At 47.2% G+C, this 20,608-nt stretch overlaps 1 protein-coding gene across 1 annotated transcript in view; it reads right to left on the bottom strand.

Annotated features, from left to right (window-relative positions):
* Nucleotides 1-261: 261 nt before the first annotated feature.
* The window catches only part of Lmx1a (LIM homeobox transcription factor 1 alpha), a 163,023-nt gene continuing 142,676 nt past the window's right edge, over nt 262-20,608 (bottom strand). Inside the window, exons 4-8 of the mRNA XM_004639876.3 lie at nt 8,997-9,169; nt 5,931-6,008; nt 4,318-4,387; nt 1,984-2,154; nt 262-1,106 (exon numbers count right to left, since the gene is read on the bottom strand). Coding sequence (XP_004639933.1) covers nt 946-1,106; nt 1,984-2,154; nt 4,318-4,387; nt 5,931-6,008; nt 8,997-9,169 — 653 coding nt within the window. The 3' untranslated portion in view covers nt 262-945. The remainder of the gene's footprint in view (nt 1,107-1,983; nt 2,155-4,317; nt 4,388-5,930; nt 6,009-8,996; nt 9,170-20,608) is intronic.

Here is a 20,608-nt window from a genome sequence, read left to right as displayed (position 1 = left end):
GGGTGAAGCTTCAGTGTCTCCCAGGGAGGTAGGTACATGCTGTTGGCCCTGTCCCACATGTGCAGAGGCTGTGGCTCTAGTGCAGAACCAGCCCTCCCCACACTGCCCCCAAACCTCCTGTCAGAATTAGAAAGAATGCCCAAGAGCTTAGGCTTTGTATTGTCTGAGAAAACAACCAAGGATTGCTCTCCAGCACCCTCCACTCAAGCTCGCCAATCCAACAGCAAAGAGCAAGAACCCACTGGAACGCCACCACGCCCAGAGTTGCTTTCCAGACAGGGACACTAAGAACAGAAGGGGCTCAAGCGCTCACAGCCACAGGGCCAGGTGGAACAGACCGCTCTGCCCTGCTGACAAGTGTCTTCAAACGAAAAATAAAGTTTATAAAAGTAAATTATCTCATTTTATAACTTAAGTGCATCAAGCATTTCCTTAAATATAGTTCACACTGAAAATAAAGTTACTTTTGCTGTACAGTTGGTGTCTGTTATAATTAGGAATAAACTTTGATGATAAAGTAGGAAAGGTTATACACACACACACATTTACCTATCTGTCTGTCTGTCTGTCTGTCTATGGGTGTGTAGATGGAGAGACATATGCACCTCTTGACAGGAGCTTCCCCAAAATGGTGGGAAGTTGTTGGGAGTCCTTAGGTATCTAGTTTGCATGAAAATGTCTATATTAAAAGTCCCTGTCCTTAATGATAAACACATCTTCATATCTAATGCTAAGACTCTTATTAGAAACATTAAACTATGCAATCCATAATGTATTCAGTCTTTGGAAATGCCGAGCTACACCAAATCATTATACAACAGCATTCCCAGCACAACTCCCTCCCCAACCCATCTCTTCCCTGGCTTCCCCATCTTAAAGCCAGTGACCCCTCACATAATATGGTCTTTCCATATGGGAGCCTAGCCACAGAGGTATAGAGAAGACTCAAGAGGTAAAGTAAGAATTCTGCATGGAGTACAGGTGGTCAATGGGGTTTCCCACTCTGGACTGCAGGGGCCCGGCTTCTGAGGTTGCTAGGAAACAGTCACCCAGGTTACTGAGGGAAGTGTCGTCACTATCCAGATCATGGAAAAGGGGCTCAGCACCTGAAATGGAGATGAAACACTGACATGAGGGTCTGGAAGAAGTGACTCACTTCAGTGATAGGGAATATAATTGAATTAAACATGGGTGGCCTCAGGGGACACTTTCTACTGGATTCCAGGGAGTGGGTAAGCATGGAAGATCTATACACAAAAGGAGGAGGGGCATACAACTTGCTAGGGGACCCATATCTAAAGTGCAATAAATAAACACATTAAAAACTGAGATGTGACAGAGTTCAACTGAGCACATCTTAAGCCAATGTTGGTTATCTGGACAGTGAAGAAGGGGCAAAAGAGACAGAGCGGGCTCCCCTAGAGGTTTGCTGAATGTGTGGCATGGGAAGATGGGGGTGGTTTAACAATATAATTTGTTTAATTATGGAAAAACGTTAAGATCTTCTGTCTTGTTCACATAAATTAACAAGACTTGTCTTTCTGATAGTTTTGAAGGATCACTGAATAAAACTATTTTTGTTGTAGGGCTAGTTTTATCACAGAGCATATTGCACATCAGACTAATGCCTCACTCTCTGATTTTCTCTGCCTACAATGCTATGGCCTATGTTTCAGCCTGAAGTTAAACTTTTACCTTTCACTCCAAAGCCCACCCCACCCTGTCTCTTGGCCTTGCTAGTTGAAGGCTGATTTAATTAGAAAGCAGACTAGAAGGGAAGGCTCAACTAAGAACCTCTGAAATACAAGTGAAAAAAATCACCTACAGATGGTTCTTTATCCTGCAGCCACCCGTTAGGTGACTAGAGCTGTATTGTATGGGACATGCATTCTATGGAATGCATCGAGGTGGCTAAGAGGGAACAAGAACCCAGCACAGGCAAGAGGTGGGGGGGGGGGCCCATGGAGTGTGAGTCATGCTTACCATAGGGGTGCATGTGATCTCCAGGCATCTGGGGTGGGGTGAGACCCTGCCGGAAGGGATCGGAGGAGTAGACACTCTGCTCGATAGCCAAGAGCTGCTGTGGCGTAGGTAGAGCTGTGTAGGGGTTCATGATCCCCTCCATGCCAGCACTCCCACCACCATTGGTCTGAGCTGTGGGGAAAGAAGGCAGGCAAGAGTCAACTTGCAGCCCAGCACTCCAAACCAGATGTCTTAGCCTTCACTCCCAGGTCTCCACTGGTGCTACGCCTCCAGGCCTGCCCGAATGTCTTCATTCGGCACTGTGACTTTGTGTCCTCATGATGGCTCCTTGTGTTCTTCTCTCTTTGAATCTGTTGGCCTATGTGGAGTCAACTTACTTGGGTCTTACTAAGTCCCACACATCTGTGACACTCTTTGAAAGCTGCAGAGTCCTAGTGATACAGAGCTAGCAGGTGTTAGTACCCCATCCTGAGGATGCATTGCCTGAGGCACCAAAGATACGAAAGAGACCAAAAGGCATTGTGGGTAGAGCTGAAAGCAGAATTTAAGTATCCTAGGTGGCCTGCTGCTTACCCTTTTTCACCAGCATCCATACCCACATATCAGCTCATCTCCCTATTAGTATCTGTCTCATTAAAATACCACTAAATTTAAAGGATAAGAACTAAGGAAATTCCTGTGACAAGAGTCCAGTTCCAGGGCCGGCCAGGTAGCTCAGAGGATTAAACCGCCTGCTTCACAGGGCTTGGGGGTCAATCCCTGGCTGTGGCCAGCCCTGCCCCTGGGGTGCATGCCCCTGGGGTGCACTGAGGTGGTGACTGGGACTGGGCATGGTGGCATGCACCTGTAATCCCAGCACTTGGGAGGCTGAAAGCAGGAGGATCACTAGGAGTCCGATCTGTGTAGTAAGACCCTGTAGACCCTGTACTTAAAAAAATAAAAAGAGTCCAGTTCCAAATTGAGCCCAGACCAGGTGTCAAGCATAATTTGGAGTGTATGCAAGGATAAGGGCTCTGTGGAAGACCCTTCTCACTGCACCATTTTCACAAGACCATGCACAGACCATGAGGAAGCTTGAAGAAAACCTCAGATTCTCACCACAGACCCTTCCTGTGGGTTGGACACTGCAGTTCAACACTGAGCTATGTACATGCAAAAACTGTAAAAAGTCGCACTCCAAGCTACAGGGTCTCCAAGGAATTCATGGATGCCTAGATTTGTGTATGAGAGGGCACATTCCTTTACAAATGACATTTTCCTAATACAATGATTTTGATTTTTTTTTCCTTTGAGCTCCCTTGAACAGTCCCACAACCTCTCCCTCTTCACTGTTTTCCCCAGTCTTCTTACCACTACCCTTATTTAAAAATTAAAAAAAAAAAGTTAAGGACCAGGTAGGAATAAGGCAGGCAGCGTAGCTTAGAGCAACACAAAACCAGAAAGGAGAGTTCTAACCCCAGTTCCACTCCTTCCTGATGATCCTGGGCCATATGCTGATTGCAGAACCTTTGTTTGGTCACCTGTGAGCTGAGAAGAGCATGAACCTTTCTGCTCACTTCAGGTAGCAGTGGCTATAACGTTTAGCCAATATGTGTGATAATGCTTAGTGACCTATAAACCTTTAGTAAAGGAGCAAATGACTATTTTACTCTCCCTATTTTCATTATTTTGGAAAAGCATTCTATGGTTTGGATCTTAAATGTCCCCAAAGACAGATACGCTAAAACCTTGGTCACAAGCTTGTGCACTGGTGGGAGCTGCTGCAACCTTCAGGAGCCGGGGCCTCATGGGCATAAGCTGGGTCACTGGGTCCGTTCCCCTGAAAGGGAAATTTTGGCCCTTTCTTTGCTCTTTCCCCTTCCTGTCACCCAGCACTAGCAATTCTCCTCCTTCCCACACTTCTGCCATTATATTCTACCTCACTACACCTCCCAAAGATGACATGGCCCAGGGACCATTGACTGAAGCCTGTGAAACCATGAGGAAACACAGGTCCTTCCTTCTTTCAGTTGGTTATCTCAGGCACTTTGCCACAGTGAAGGAAAACTAATGCAAAGATTAAGTCAGCAGTGTGTTTTATTACACCGATTAGCCTGGAAGGAGATCAGACACAGGAACATTCCTATGACTCTGTATGTAGTCCTGGTCAAGGCAGGATCTGAGTAGGGAGCTTGCATAAGGCTGAGCCACCTCCAGTCAGCTGGTCTAGACTGTGCCTCACATGCCCTCAACACTTGCAAGCTCCTCATGGTTCAGTCCACACTGAAAGGTCTTCTCTGTCACCTGGGTATCTGAGAACAGATGGTCACCACAGGCATTGAGCCACCAGCTTACCAGAACTGAGCCTCTGTGTGTTCTGTTGGTCTTGCTGCTGCTGCTGCTGCCGCCTGGCCAGCTTCTTCATCTGACGGGAAAGGAATACCACAAGGTTAGGAGTCAGAGAAGCAGAGGCTCCATGGGGGGAAAGGAGAGGGAAGCCTTTACCCTTGGTGAGAAAGCAGTTTGTAAATTAGAGGAAGTGTTTCCCAAGCTTTTGCTCCACAAGGAGCCAGACCTGGGGGACCAGCACCTCAAGTTAGATATATCGAAGCTGAAGTCTCTTATACTTTGCAGTGGAGACACAGCTGGCAATGATGAAATTTTTCTTCTCAGAAATAGGGATTAGCTCTCAGCAAGTACAGCTTTGTGCTTATGCTTAGACAGCTTCACATGAGGTAATAATTATACTAATGTAGATGTCCCAGCCAAGATAGAGGTGGAACCAGGGCTGCCTACAAGATATAAGATGGGCTGAGAGCCTTCTCCCACCCCTCCCTCGTCTGCTGGCCCCTGTGTTTGTGACATCTCCTGAGAAGTTCATGTTTCTAGATAGAAAGCACTTCTAACTCAATGTTTCTCAAACTGTTCAGGAACAATAGGAATCCATAAAATATGAAAAATGTGCTTTTAGTCTGTGTGTGTGTGTGTGCATGTGTGTCAGAGACAGAGAAAGAGATAGAAACAGAAAGATACAGACAGAGAGTAAGAAAAACTAGATTTAATTTTTTTACTGTAAGACTTTTCCCATATTTAAATGTTTTCCTCTGCTTTGGGACTCCATAGTACATAAGGCCTCCCAAAGTCACTGCCCCTGGGAGTCTTTTTGCTGATGGAATAATACATCGACAGCCCTTTTCTGAAGAATACCATAACCAGTTATGATCAAATATGGACAGTGGAGTCACCCACTGAAGACCAAGATGGTGGAGGAACAGGCCAGGACATGTGCAGATTTAGAAGTAGGAAGATGCTGGGAAGCACAGGCACTGGTGGGACTGGGAGGGCAGTACGGTGGAGTGAGGTTGTGCCCGTAGAGGGCAGTCCCTGAAGTCAAGACCTCTGTCCCATTGTGCCGAATGTTGTCTCAGGCTGGTCACATGTGTGCTTTGGGAGTTTCTCCTTGAAATTTTTAAAGAACTTTGCTATCTGAATTAAATAAATGCGGGGCTGGTGCACTACCTCAGCAGTCTAAAGTGCCTGCTTAGGCAAGTTTAGGCAAGCGCACAGGGGCTGCAGTTCAATCCCTGGTACCACAAGCCATGCCAGCCCCGCCCCCAGGGTGGGATGAGTCAACCACTAAATAAATAAATAAGTAAATAGAATTAAATAAATACAAGTTAAAAACAAATGTAAATTAAAGAATATGGTTTTATGTAAAGACATTTATTCATACAGGTAGCTGGCCAGATTCACATGCAGGACCACTAGAAAAGTAAAAGCCATTTCACTAAAGCAAAGGCCACAGGGCTTCTGTGGCTGAAATAATTGTGGATGGAAGAATTTTTCCATTGAGAGGGCTTTTCTGTCCAGTGAGTTCAAAAGCCTGGCAGCAAATCTAATACTCTACAACTACTGTTTCAGAAAACCGGCCCCTAGAGATTCATCAGAAGATGTAGCAGGATTCCTACCTTAGCTCGCTGGTTCTGGAACCACACCTGGACGACACGGACGCTCAGCCCAGTCTCTGCAGCCAAAGTCTCCCTCACCTGAAAGAAAGTGAATATTATAGTGTAGAAGCCCCAGCAGCTCAGGGTAGGCAGTGGAGCACGTGTTATGCACCGCACGAGGAGGCAGCAAGCAGACCTTGTGCCACGGATTTCCTGAACCTTTTTGTGTACCAAAGACCCTTTCAAGGAAGACATATTCTTCCACGGGCCAGGAGGGGATTGGGGGGGGGCATGGTTCTGGGATGATTCAAAGGAGCACACAATCTAGATCTTTCGCACGTGTGGCTCATAACAGGGCTCACGCTCCTATGAGAATCTAACGAACTGAGCTGAGCTGACAGAAAGTACAAGTCAGGTGACAATGTGACCCAGGGCAGCAGTTGGAAATACAGAGGATGCTTCACCTGCTCACCTGCCATTCGCTTCCTGCTGTTTGGCCCAGTTTCTAACAAGCCTGGGGTCTGAGACCCCTGTTATATAGGGCCAGCTAGAGACTCATATTGCCATAAACCTAAACACAAGAACATGTCTCCCTTCAGCAAGAGAGGTGACCTTCACTTACTCTGAACCCAGGCCTTCGAATGGGTCTTAGATATTATCATAGACTAAGCTTTAGTGAAAGGCCACACACACACACACACACACACACACATACATTAGCCTACTTATGGAGAGCTGGGGTGAAGATCACTATGCACAGTGGTTCTCTACCACTCTCTTCTCTTGTCTAAATCTTTGGTTTTGTCCGTCTAGCTCTAGGTGACTTTGGGTATTTTGCAATTATTCATATTTGCTGTTGTCCTGAGCAAGCCCTTTCCAGAGAGCCATCTGGAAGCCGGCAGAGCCAGGTGGATAGCACTGATGTGGCACCTGCACTGGGGCTGCACAGAAATGAGGACAGTAGGGATGCAGGTAATAAAGAGATGAGCTGAAACATCTGCCAGCCAGCCAGGGATGCGGTGAGAGGCTGGCAAGACCGGGTGAGGGGAAAGAGCAAGCAAGCACAGGCTTTCCCAGAGCGGGCCAGAGAAACTCTGCCCCCTCCTGCTGGATTCCAGAGGAGAAGGGATTGAAAGAAGCCTCTGAATACACCCTTGAATAGGGAGACTACAGGCCTCAGGAAACGCTTTGCTTTTTTTCATGCCTCTTGGGCTCAGGCTTAGAAGTGCGATGATTAGGCAAGATTTTAAGGCCCATCCTTCCGCTAAGCCACCTACAACAGAGTACACACAGGTCTCCTTGCACCTGCTGTCACCCTATCCATGCTCAGAGGCCCAGCTCAGAAGCCACCTGCTCTACAAAGCCCTGCAGAGTCCCCAGACACAAGAGACCTTTCCCTCCCTGTAGCTCCCTGGCCCCTGGATGTCACCAGTGCTCTTCCAGGCACTGCAGTGAACATCTCCTCCAAGCAGGTGGCTGTAAGCTGCCCAGAGATAGCCAGGAGTGTGCAGAGAAGTGAGTATACAGGACAGTCAGGACTTTAGGCTTCATTCTCTATAAGCACCTCTCTGGGAACATAGGGAGCTGTAACAGTAAAGGAAAGCAAGCTCTAGAGCTGAGTCTTCTCAAAAGCCAAAGTTGTGGAAAACTTCTATTGTTCAGAAAATATGTAAAATATCCCTACCCTGTTCTGTGTGTATGTGTATAGGGTCAGGTGGTGCTTCAGAGTCACAACCATGTTGCGCTAAGCCCCATGGCTTACTTGGGCCCAAGTGGATGTGATCGGGTTGACATCCATCCACAGTCCCATGGGCTCATGTGCCCTCTTGCTTTAGCCCATCCTCCTCATGAGACCAGCAGGTGGGGGATGGGTCTGTTGCTCCCCAAACCAGAGCTCTTAAATGAGATACTGGGGTACAATCTTAAACTTGAGCTCATCAAGGTCACAGCCCATGTCCAGCACAGACTTAGGGAATAAATTTTTATTGGGAGCCACTAAGACTTTAGGTTGTTTCTTCATCTCCAGGAAAGCTGACTAATATAGATAGGCATCTAAAAAAATGCAGTGCTGATTTTTGAAAACTATTTCTTTTAATGAATTTGAAAAACAGAATGCTTTTGTCTATCTTCAGTGTGTAAAGAACAGTACACAGTATATGGCAGGCAGTCGAATAAATAGTGAGCACTCATGAAAGGGCAATTCTTTGTGGCAGGGACTGAAAATTGTTCCCAGAATCCATCCTCCCCCTCCTACCAATACCTGAATGTTTAAGTCCTAGCAGGGCACATGGTCACCCAAACAGACTCATTTTCCTGCTTCTCCTGCAGGAAATATGGCTGTCAGATTCAATTTTGGCCAACATTCGTCAGTAGAACTGGTGCAAGCAGACTCTGGGTATGTCTTTTAAAAGGCAGCTACTTGCCTATCCTCTGCTTCCTCTGTCCTATCCCTTCCAGTGGCTGGAAAAATGGAAACCACTGGTGACACTCCTTGGACTCACATGATAAATAACAGAGCTGCCCCATCACTTTGAGCTTGCTCTCTGTTGGACAGTTACATAAAAGAAAAATAAACTCTTATCTCATTAAGCTGCTGCAACCTCCAATGAAGGACAATTGGAAAAAAACACGGCACATTTGTACAGTGGGACACCATTCACAAAACAAGAAATGAGCTACAACATGGGTGAGCCCCCAGTTTACAGCCCCAAAAAGAAAGAAAGAAAAGCAAGCTAAGTCTCTCACACACCCCAAAGGCAGCCAACATGTTTTTATATTTTTTGTTACAGCATCTTGGTCTATATTACAACCGATACCTACTGCTGTTATTATTACTTTTATTCCCATTGCTCTCCTAAAGTCGAAAGGCACAAGCCGAGCCCTTTGGAGGAGATGAGCACAGGTGAGGCCGTGAGGAGACTCTGGTCCTTCCCTGGCCACACCTCAGCAGTTCCTGGAGTCTCCACCAGGGTCTCCCACCTGCACAAGCTGGGTCTGATCAGCTGTCTCTACCACTCAGATCCCAGGGTCCTCTGGCATCCCAGAAGAGCAGGCTGCGTGCCACTCCCCCCACCTAACCATGCTGACCTTCCTGCAGGGCTTGGAGGATACTTCAAACGAGGCCTTGAATGCTCTCCTCTGCTGGGTCGTCAAGATGGTTCTGGGACGTTTGGGGCGCTTATGGTCCTTGCCATCCTCAGTGGCTCCTTTCCCTGATCCCTGGGCTGACTTGCAGAGACTTTCTTCATCATCACTTTTGCCTACAAGAAACAGAGAATAATGTCATGTATCCCAGAAAGGCATGTCCCGGAGCCTTTGTACACTGCTCCATGACAAGACACTCGAATGCCCTGTGCCCAGATGCCTTCATCTGAGTGCAGCTACTCACTCGCAACTACGGAAGTGCAGGCTTCAGGAAGAGGTCAAGAAAAGCACATCCAAAGCCCGGAGGCAGAAATCAGAAATTCCTGGCTGTGCCTCACCACGATGCCCCGATACCCCAGCCCCATCTTCACCAGCTACCAAAATACACGGCAATTGTGAACATTATTATTTTTTAATTTGCTGCAATGAAAGACACAGTGCCACTATTTCTCTCAGAATACTTCTCTTTTCTTTGAGCACACTTATGCCACGGGTTCTACCGCTTTCTGAAGCAGTTCTAGAAGCTCTGTTTTCTAAGTGGCTTTATAAGGCTTGGTCACAGCTATGATGAAGGCTGCTGCTGAGTGCCCTCCACGACAAAGGCACATGACTGGCACGATGCACTCCGCCTTGTTTAGTGAATCTGCCACCGTGTGACTTCCAGCTTGCTCTTCTTCTAAGTGAAAAGTAACTGCTGTGAATGAATCCATTCGGGACTTAGAAATAGCTGCAAGAGCACAACAAAGACACTCACTAAGAAGAAGCCACAGAGCTGCCTTAGACAGTGGCAAGAAGGGGGCGTAGGCCTGTAGAAGCAAGGGCAACTGTTTTGAGAGAAATCAAAAGAATGTGTCTCATACTGTAAGAAATATTTTAAAATTTAAATGTTTACTATATTTTTCAATCAAGCCTCACACAAAGCCTTGGTAAGTTAACTAACTCTTTGTAACTCATTTTACTCCATCTGCAAAATTGTGGTTTAGGAGAATGTACTTCACTGGGGTTGCTGTAAGGATCACAGCAGAGCCGGACATATAAGAAGTGTTCCATAAGCACTGGTTATTGGTGTAATTTCCTAGACCTCGTTTCTCAAGACAAGACCTGAAGGATACAGGCGTAATTCCACAGCCACTGTGTCCAAGATCCTGGCCACTCTCAGGAGACAGAAACTAGCATTGTACAAAAGGTCATCAATGACCAGCATCAGACTTTACCTATCGACACAGGTCATGGAATAATGACCAGGTAACACCAACAATTCGTCAATACTGCTTGTCTACAAAATCAATAACTCCCTACCAAATAACTGTAGAACTACATGCATTCCAACACCATAAGCAGAGAGGAACATGGGAATAAAACCTCCAGGGAAGGTCACGTTTCACCCGTGGATCTCCCATGTCCACAGACTTCCCATCCATGAGAACCTGCTGCAGGGGTCTGGACACCCCTGTGACAGAGGTTTCTTTCCATGTGGGGCACTAAAATCATAAACAACTGTATCCCCATCATCCTAAGAATCCCCTTCATCTCCGGTCTCATGACAGTCCTTCCTCCAGCGAAAATCTTGGCCCAAAGGTTTCCCCTGCCCAGACCCTCTGCCTACCTCAGGACAGCCCGGAGAAGACCGCAGATCCGTGCACACGCCTTGCGTCTTACTCCCACACCTCAGCACAGGGCGCCCCTTGCATATGCTCTTTTGGCTCCACCTTAGCTGATTTTTAAGTTTTTGGCTCTAACAGAGCCAGAAGGTTTATTTCACCTGAAAGCACATGTGGCTCCTTCTTTCTGAGGAAATTGAGACAAACAACTTGGACACTCGGGCAACACTACTGGGAGACCTTTGAACTAAAACAAGACTAACACAGGCAGCTGCTCCCACCCCTGGATCTAAGTAGCGCCCTATGCTAGGCACAGGATGTCCCCAGCTGCCTTCCTTATCTGTATGAGCATGACAGTAGCACCCACCCAGAGGGTGACACAGTAGCCTTGCCATGTACAAAACACGTATGTTTTAAATTTTATGTTTTCATAGTTACATTATCCAGCTTACTGATAGATTTTTGTGGAAAAAAAATTGTCTTTTCCCTGTCTCATCCTTCTCAGGAGTACAAACAAAAGACCCTGAAAACTTCAGCTGCATCACTGCCAGCGTCCTCATGCCAGGGCTGGCTCCTGGCACCTTTGGCTCTGAAGCTGCTCTTTCCAAGGAGGGATGAGGGGCTGGTCCCTATTATGCTTCAGTAAAGCAGTGTACAGGTGCTCCTAGAAGGAGATTTGCATAATACCGAGGAGAAAACAAACCCTGAAGAACTAAAAGCCTGAGGGACATAAGACATCCTGAGAGGATAAAAGATAGAAGAAAAAAAAAGCCTTACCCTGAAATTTTCCCCTGAAGGGACCCCTCATCTGACTGCTTGGAGACTCCCCAGTCTGTGTTTGATGCAACAAATTAACCTCCCTGAAGGGATGAAGAGGCTGCTCCCAGGGCATTAGTGGTCTTTCAGGAACACTTCTGAGAAGACAGGGATAATTTTCCACCCCAAAGGTCACATAGTTCTCTTCCAAGTCAGGGTAACTCAAAACAGTCAACCCTGAGAAGAACTTAGAACTCTACAGTACAGAGCATATGGTACAATGACATTGTATTATCTTTGGAAACTAGCTGTATGCCAGTTTGATCAGTAAAATATTAGCAAATGTCTTAGAGTCATGCTGATTCTTTCACAATCATTCCTCATACAGACTGAAAGACGTGGGTGTCAGTAAGGTGGATAATGTAACTATAAAAATGCAAAATTTAAAATAATAACAATAGTGCATAGACATTGGAAATGTGGTAAAGATATCCACAAGCATGAGTTTTGGATTCAAATCAATTCTCCTTTTAGTTCCAGCGCTGCTGATTATGTGTGACTTCGAACACATCCTGGAGACTCAATTTTCTCAAAGGAGTAACCATGCTGTTGCGACCGAATGACATGCTCTGTGAGAAGGGTTAGCCCTATCTAAAATATGATAGATGCTCATTAAATAGTGACCATGATTATTATTATTGCAACATAAAGGACATGTTCTTTTTTATGTATTTGGTACAGGGTTTACAGCGTCTCACTACTGTGTAGTGATTCTCCTGTTTTCAGCCTCCCAAGTGCTGGGATTACAGGTGTATGCCACCATGTAAAGGTCATATTCTTGGTCCTAGACACATGTTCTTAGCAATGCTTTCATATTAATAGGAGGTTTGAGCTAAGGTTTTACACTACCAGTGTTCATTCTCTCTCCCTCACTGCCCTCCTCTTTCCCCTCCTCTCCTTCCCTTTCCCCCTCCCTTCTCCATTCCCCTCCCCCTCCTCCTCTCCCTCCCCTTCCTCCTCTCCCTCCCCCTCCCCCCACCTTCCCTCCCTCACCAGCCAACAGAGAGAGCTGGGTTTGTGCAATGCAAAAGAGTGGGTGCTTCAGACAAGGCATACAGCAAAGGAGAGAGGGCATCTGGAGGCTGATTCGAGAAAGAAAACAGAGCTTCAAAAGTCTGTGCAGAGGCAGGAGGGTAAGGACTTCTGTGTCTCCCTGCAGCCTCACTGTCATAGCCTGGCCTAGGACAAGAGCACACTTCTGAGGCACTACTAGCAGCAGAGGAGTGGAGGAGTCAACTTAGGCTCCTGGGGAGGCTCTCTCAGGGCCTGGCTGGGGAGGATGCTGAAAGCTCTGTAAGAAACACAGAGGAAGACATAGATGTCTCCAAGAAGAGGAGAAAGGGAATGGACAGGGAAAGACAAAGACAAGGAGGAGGAGGAGCTATGGTTTGTCACTGCAGAGATTTTATTACTTGTGTGATGTGGTTTTTCCTTCAGACCCCTGCTTTCCACCATTCCGCATCTCACTCCTTCTCTCTCTTCAGGTCCCCCAGCTTCCTTGCAAGAAGCACTCTGTGCTTGCTCCAGAGCAGTAGTCTCCAAATTCTACTGTAAACTTTGAGAGAGTGAATCTTTTGGCCTGTGGTCTCTGCTGACCTACACAGCTCAGCCACAAGGGAGCCACGAGCAACGTGGGCAGGCCTGGCTGGGTACCAGTGGGCTGCCTTCCACACACAGCCACCAGGCTGAGCCCTGTCCTCAAACCCCTCTTGATTCCTGTTCTCCATCAAAACTTGCTCATTCTTTGTCTCCTTGCTTTGAGCTTTGCTCTGGAGCAAGAAGCATGAGTGTCCGGAGTCATTGGCAGCACAGTCGGGTGTGTTCTCTCCCAGCCAGTAACTTGTGTGCACTGAGCAGGAAATGCCCGTACTCAACAGTCACCAGGGTGGATGTTCAGGTGTCCTGGTGGCTCTGGGTGACAAAGTGCTGAAGATGGAGCGATGGAGGGGGATTTGAGACCCTCTCAAAGTATGAAGAGATACCACATCCCAGCTGGCAACAGGAGCTGACCATTCCCCAGCTGCTGCTACTGTGTGTAAATTGGAGAGGGAACATAATGCCTTCCCCTGACCACCAGGGGGAATTTCTAAGCTGTTCTGGACATTCACTGGGGTCCCAGCTCCTTCCCTGACAGCAAGGCAGACCTGCCAGACTCCTGGGTTCCGACTTCCCCTGAACACATTCAGCACCTGTAATACACACTTAGCAATTTGTCCTACAGAAGAAAATTCAAAAAGAGGTAGGGGATTTCATCCAGAGCCAGCAGGCGTACTGAGGAGCAGAAGATGGAGAAAAACTTTCAAGCAGCAGAGCAGTGCGGTGGAGGGAGGCCGGCCTCTGTCTCTCCCTGCCAGAGCCTCCCACACCCAGATGCAGGCAGAGCGATCCCTCATCATTTAAGCTGACACCCCTCAGCAGAGATGAAAGGAACACCACTCGCGGCTCCCCGACAACAAATGTCAGCAGCCCTCAGGCCTTTTAGACACAAGCACAACATAAATCTGACTCCTAGCGGGGAAGCCCAGAGATTAAGGCTCCATGCACAGCCTACCAGAGTGAAATGAACTGGCTTGGCACACAGTTTGAACATGTTTCTCAGGGCCTTTCTCTCCCCTTTCTTGTAAAAAGAAAAAAAATCTGGAATGGTTCAGGGCTATTGCCGTTCCTCCCACTCATTTATGACATAAGCAATTGCAGATGAAAGCCCCAGCTATGCTTTATGGCTAGGAGACAGAGCTGCACTACCTGTGGGGCCTTGTAGATTCATTTCAGGCTGTTGGAAGAATCCCAACAGCCCATAAACAGGAAGAGATATCTGAGCTTGGCCCAGGAAGGGTGCGTGAGGGAGGGGATGAGACACCCTCATGCTAGGGAAAGAAGAGGCAGGAACAGTCCTCGGATGCTTCCCCAGTGACCAGCCTCATAAATGTCTCTCAGGCTAGGGGAGGAGAGCAAGGGCCTGGGCTTTGTTGCGGATGGAAAAAAGACGGGGGAAAGAAAGGAGGAATTTATGAAGAAAGGATAAATGGGCAGCTGTTTCTGTCACTGCCCTGTGCTTCGGGGCTAGAAGCCTGTTCTTCCTGAGAGCAGCCTGCTGGACGTGCTGAGCTCAGAGCAGCAGGTGAAGTTCAGGAGTGGTGGCTTCAGAAAAGCCAAGTCCCCGCAGTGACTGTGTGCAACTGCCTTGCGCACAGCTTTTCAAGATCTCTGTGCATACCAGAAGCAGGTTCCAGGAGAAGCTGGGGTGGGTGCATGTTCATACAACTGTGCGCTCTGTGAGCATTTGTTTCAGGCTCATGCGTGAGGCAATGCGCAAAAAGACAGCGGTGAGGATGAAATCAGCCTTGACTCCTCTGGTGAAAAAGGGAGACCTGACACCAACGTGAGGAGTGAGAGGAGGGGACCCCGATGGCCAAGAGCACAGGTGTCACTCATGCCGAAACAAATTGGCACTGAGGATGAACGGAGGCTTCCAAGCAGAGAGGAGAGGGGAGGGTGACACCCAGAGAACAGATGGCTCAATAGTGTGGAAGTGCCCCGCGATCTGGAGAGGGAGGCTCCTCCCAGAAGCTCTGCTTGCACACATAGCATGGTGCTGCGCACCACGGTGAGATGACAAGGCAGAAGGGAACAACCCCGCACCCCCAAGGAGCAGTCACCTGAGCTGGGAGAGGTGAATGTGCAGGTGAAAAGAAAGAATGTAAAATGGTTAAATTCTGCAGGCATGGTAAAAGCTAAAGCTAAAACTGGGAATGCTGAGAAAAGAAGTGGCCATCCGCAGACACCCCAGTGAACGAAGGAGGTTAAGAGTTAGGGGAAGAAGTGGAGTTGGAAAGCCCAGGGGAAGAAAAAGGTGTTCTAAAGGAGGGCTCAGCCTGCCCCAGACTGGAGAGAAGGAGAGAAAAGAGGGAAAGCAGGTGCAGTGAGGAGTAGGGGCCCTTGGGCTCAGGCATAGGGAACACATCTGGGGCGGAGGGATTCAGCTAGAGAGGCTGCGTGGGGTGCCCAGGGGGCAACGCCAACAGTAGCCATGAAGCCTGGTGTTGAAGGAGGGGGGACTGTGGCTGGAGCTACATAGTGAAGCACAAGCCCAGGGTGCAGGGCATGGAGACCAGGAAAAGCACAGGCCTCGGCTTCTGAGTTGCTGTGTTCCCGGATACGCGCTCTATGACATCAGACCACGCATCCTCTGTGGAACTGGGCGGAGGGTGTCTCTTGAGTCCTGGCCCTAGACAAGGATGCTGAGGAAAATAAGAGAATGTCTATAAACCAGGAAGCCAGAGTTTTGTTCCAGGTCCTGCACCAGGAGGACATGCTTTGCCTCCCTGCTGCTGCACAGGGGAAGGGTCTTATTGTGACCTGACCCTGCTCAGTTAAGGAGTAACTACAGCCGCACAGATGACAGGAGACCAGCCACAGCACACTCGGGCATGGGTGGCAGGATTAGGTTTCCTAGAAGAAAACTTGTTCCAATCCTTTGCCCAGAGATGCCCCTGCAGGGAAGAAGGAAATGAACTTCTACACCAGCGAAGTGGGCATCAGCAAATGGTGGCCACGCATGCTCTGGGATAAGAGGGAAGAGATGAGACTGCTTTGGCTCCTCCGAGGAGCAGTGAAATTTCATTCTGTGGTCAGAAGAACATGTGGGATGGTGGAAAGAGCCTCTCACCATTAAAGGGGGGAAGGTTCTGGTCTTGATGTTGCTGCTCGCTTGCTCACCCTTGTTTGAAGCTTCTCACACCTTAAAGCTGGCCATAGGAGTTGCGCACCTGTGATGCTAGCACTGAGGGAGGCTGAGGTAGGAAGATCTAAAGTTCAATTCCTCTCTGGGTGATTTAGCAAGAATCTGTCTCAAGAATAAAACAATTTTTTAGAAAGGGCTAGGGATGTAGTTCTGGAGTAGAGCACCCTGGGTTTGATTTCCAAGACCACCATTTAAAAAAAAAAAAAGAAAAGAAAAAAGAAACTCTACAAAAACAAAACATAAAAAATTACAGTAGTACTTCCTCAATTTTGAGACTCAATTCCATCACCCACAAAATGATTTGAAAGTTCCTTACCCTGACCTAATGCCTCGCCTGCATCATTTAGCAACTTGTTTACCACAACTGGCTTTGCTGTTCTTAGTACAATTCTATGAGGAAAGAGATGCATTGTTTTTGCTGCTAACAAATGAATAAACTGAGATTCAGGAACCAGGAGGCGCTCTTTTGCCCCAGGGCACAGAGCTGGGCTGCTGTGGCTTCTTCCTGCCTGCCCCCTTGCCTGCCTCGTTGCTTCGTCCTTTGAAGCCCCTGGCCCTGTGAGCCAGTGGCTTTGCTATTATTAAAGAGTGAAGAAAGAAAAGGGTACATTGAAGGGGAGGCATCCTGGGGACAGAACAGTCACCCTGAGCTCCTGTTAGAAAAGCTGTTCCTGCCAGTTGAAAGAAGACACAGTTTATTTAAATCCCCCCCCCACCCTCTGCCCCACTCCCAACCCTGCTGTTTGGCTCTTTCCTCTGAGATGCCCTGTCAGGCACTCCCTGGCATCCCCAGGATGGCAGGCAGTCACAGAGTACAAAGCAGACAAAAGCTAGGCTGTGCTCCTAGGTGAAGCCACAGGTAGCGTTCCAAGAAAGACACTTTTGTCCAGGGGTGCCCACCACACACAGGGGTTCTGCACCAGGCTGGGAGGAATCAGGTGGGTCAGAACCAGGGCATCCTGGGATGGCATTCAGGCCAGACCCCGGGAGCTGTGTCTCCACTCCAGGAGTGGTGACAGCTGCCCCAGCCTGGATGCTTCTTCTTCGCCTACCTCAGCTGGCTGCTGTGCTGAAGGGGGTCCTGTGCTCAGCAGGTATGTAGGAAAACAGGATAGCATCAGTACTGAATGGTGGCCTTGCTGATGTGCCCAAGTTTCAGGCCTTTTCACAATTGAATAGGTCTTACTGACAAAGGATCTACAAACTGGGGTACAGGGTTTCAGGGTAAATCCTGAGAGGATTTGACTGACCTTGTCAGATACAAAAGTTACATTTCTTGTTATATAAGTCTTGCTTTATCTTGGTCTTAACCATCCAGTAGAAAAGTATGAAAACAAAGTATAAAAAGTAAAGCCATATTAATATGCTGAGCTGTAAAGGGCTCAAGTCAACAACTTCTGATATTGCCAGCCCGGCTGATAACCAACTATTATTATGGACTATTGGAAAATTTTGGAATATTTTGCTAAATTCACGCACTTACAATATTTAAATGACAATGGAATACCGTTCTCTGACAAAACTCAACGAAAAAGGGGATTCAAATGAAGGACCATTTTGTATCTGTATATTCAAAAGTTAGGATAGATAAACAGCTACTTTCTCTTAATTCAATGAATAAAAGATTTGTTCTAATAGTGTTTGTGGACAGGATATCATGTCTGCACCTTGTATTATGAATAACCACTACGAAGACAATATGCAATGTATTAATTATTGAAATTGTCCTACTAATTGGTTTTGAAACTGTGTCATTGTTATTTGTTTCTCAATAAAATTATTTGTTAAAAAAAACAATTGAATAGGTCTTATACCAACCCTGGCTCTACACACACACACACACACACACACACACACACACACACACTGCATTTTTACCTCTGAATTTTCTAATCTGTCTCTTTCCAAACTGACAAAGATGTGACTCTGTGCAATCCAAACAGAAAGCACGGGAGTAAATGCTGAGCATACTTTTGCATAGAAATACTGACAACCAGAATATAGTAGAGTCACCCACATCGCCATCACTGTACGTAAATCAAAAATAAATACACTAAGTGAAAACTGTAACTTACCCTGTCTAGTTTAGTCAGCTATGAAGCTCATAACATTATTCATATGCTTGGGCTCAAAGCTCCAAGCAGACAGAAGCTTAACTATCAGTTGGCTGACAGTTCTTGGGCATGGGGTATGCATTAAGCTAGGTGTATATTAATCAGACCTTCGTGGTGTTTGCTCCAGTTTAGTGAGTGACTTAGGTAGATTAAATATTACCTCTCTTTGGAGTAGTATAACTTTACTGTATTAATTATTAATCCAGGAGGATAAATTATCTGAAAGTATTAAACTGTTTCTACGCAGAGTTAGAAGACAGAGTTAATTATCTCTCCAGATTAAAAATAAAAGGTCAAGATAATTTTCGAGGTGGCTGGGAGTTGGGGGTAGCTGGTCAAGCTCCCTACAGACTTAATCACAGGAAAAGGCTGACAGATGGCCACAGCCTATCGGGCTGCTGGAGGCCTTGGCTGATGCACCCTGGTTCTGATCAGACCTCTGCTTGCTTGGGAAGGTAAAAAGAGGCCCAGATCAAGCCTGGTCTCCACCTTCAGATGCAATTCATCCCACAGGGCGTGGATGGCCACCTGAAAAGCACAGGGAATTGTCAGCTACCTCAGTAGTTGAGGAAGATAATACAGATGAGGTTTATTTCAGTTGCGCTCCAATCTAAATTTCTCTTTCATGTCGATACTGAGGCCACTGTTGTCCCACTGGTTCATCAGTACCCATCCGGGTATGTTTCAGTCCATCAGGAAGAGTGGAGAGAAAGCCATGAAAAAGAAAAGTTCCAAGTGGTAATAACTGCTGATGGAGGGATGAAGGAGGGAGATTGAAAGGAAAAGACTAGAAATGAGGCGAGAAGGAAGTGCTTGGGGGAGGGGGAGGACTTGTGATCCTGCTGGTTGTACTGTTACATTAACAACCAAGGACAGTTTTCAAGAAGAGCAGGAAGAGGTGGCCAGGAGACCCTGAGTCCTGGCCATCTGGGCTAATTTCATAACTGAGAGATTTGAACACAATTTCATAGCCATGGTTCTTCACAGGTGAGAATGAAATTCAAGGTGAAGGGCCGGCCAAATAGCTCAGCAGATTAAAGCACCTGCAAGCAGGCACAGGTGCCAGGGATTGGATCTTAGGGGCTGCCATACCGGCCCCAGCCCTGGGGCACACTAAGATAGCAACTGAGACTGGGCGTGGTAGTGCACGCCTGTAATCCCAACTCTTGGGAGGCTGTAAACAGGCAGATCGCTACAAGTCCAATCTAGTAGTGAGACCCTGAACACCCTGTAGACCCTTCCCTAAAATAAAAAGGAAATTCAAGGTGAAGAAAGCATTATTATTATTTTTTTTTGCAGCAAAAGCTTCCCCTAAATAAATATAATTTGAGCACCATTGCAACCATTTGGAAAATATTCATAGTTGTTTCTCTTAAATGAAACTTGTGGTCACCAGATAGTGCTGATTCGATGAAACTGTTGTTGTCAGGGTCATCACAAAAACTTAGGACTTTTGTTAGCCTTGAAATTCTACCGGTGAACTCTGTCCTTCCTGACTCTGTTCTCATATCGAAGTACAGAGTTTACTGTGGAAATAAGGGTTAGTGGGAAAACACTGCTATCCTAACCCTAAGATCAGAACCTCACCTCAGAGACACCCACGGTGCTATGTGAAACCACACCGCTGCCCTCTGCCCCCAAGTTCTGATTCAGTGGGTCTGAGACGGGGTCACAACTTCCCTGTTCCAACCACCTCCGAGGGGACATGGATGCTGCTCACCTGGGAGCCACACCCTAGAATCCTTCACTCTCTCTCCCTCCCCCCCCCACTCCTGCATGCATACAGCGTGCTGGGGTTCAGATTAAGTCTGTCTCCTTAAAGGTCTTATGCACTCCTACATGGGGCTTTGGGAAGGCGAATGAATCATGAGGGTTTGTAACTGACTTTCCTTACTAGGGTCTGGGTCTGGCTGGAAGGAGCTGGTCCCTGGGGGTGTGACCTGGACAGGTAAGTCTCCCTCCTCAGGCCCTCCTTTTTCTCTCTGCTTCCTGCCTGACTTTAGCAGTTTCCCTCCACCTACATGAGTGATGGTGAATCTTTTGAAGATGAGTGCCTGAATTGCAATCCCAAACCCATTTATTTATCACCAAGAGCCAACACTGCCAATGAATCTGAATACTGAACTTTTAGTTTAGAAAAAATTAAGCATACATTAATGTTCTGTCTTACAAGAAAAACAATGCATATGTTATAGGCTTGCTACCACTACCTTAGACCCTTCCTGCCTTGATGTGAGTCAGCTCCTGAGAGCATGAGCAAAATAAATCTCTTTTTTTTTT

This window comes from Octodon degus, unplaced genomic scaffold (assembly GCF_000260255.1).
Source record: "Octodon degus isolate 3935 unplaced genomic scaffold, OctDeg1.0 scaffold00116, whole genome shotgun sequence".
Classification (NCBI taxonomy): Eukaryota; Metazoa; Chordata; class Mammalia; order Rodentia; family Octodontidae; genus Octodon; species Octodon degus.
This window is presented reverse-complemented; position numbering and strand designations above follow the sequence as displayed.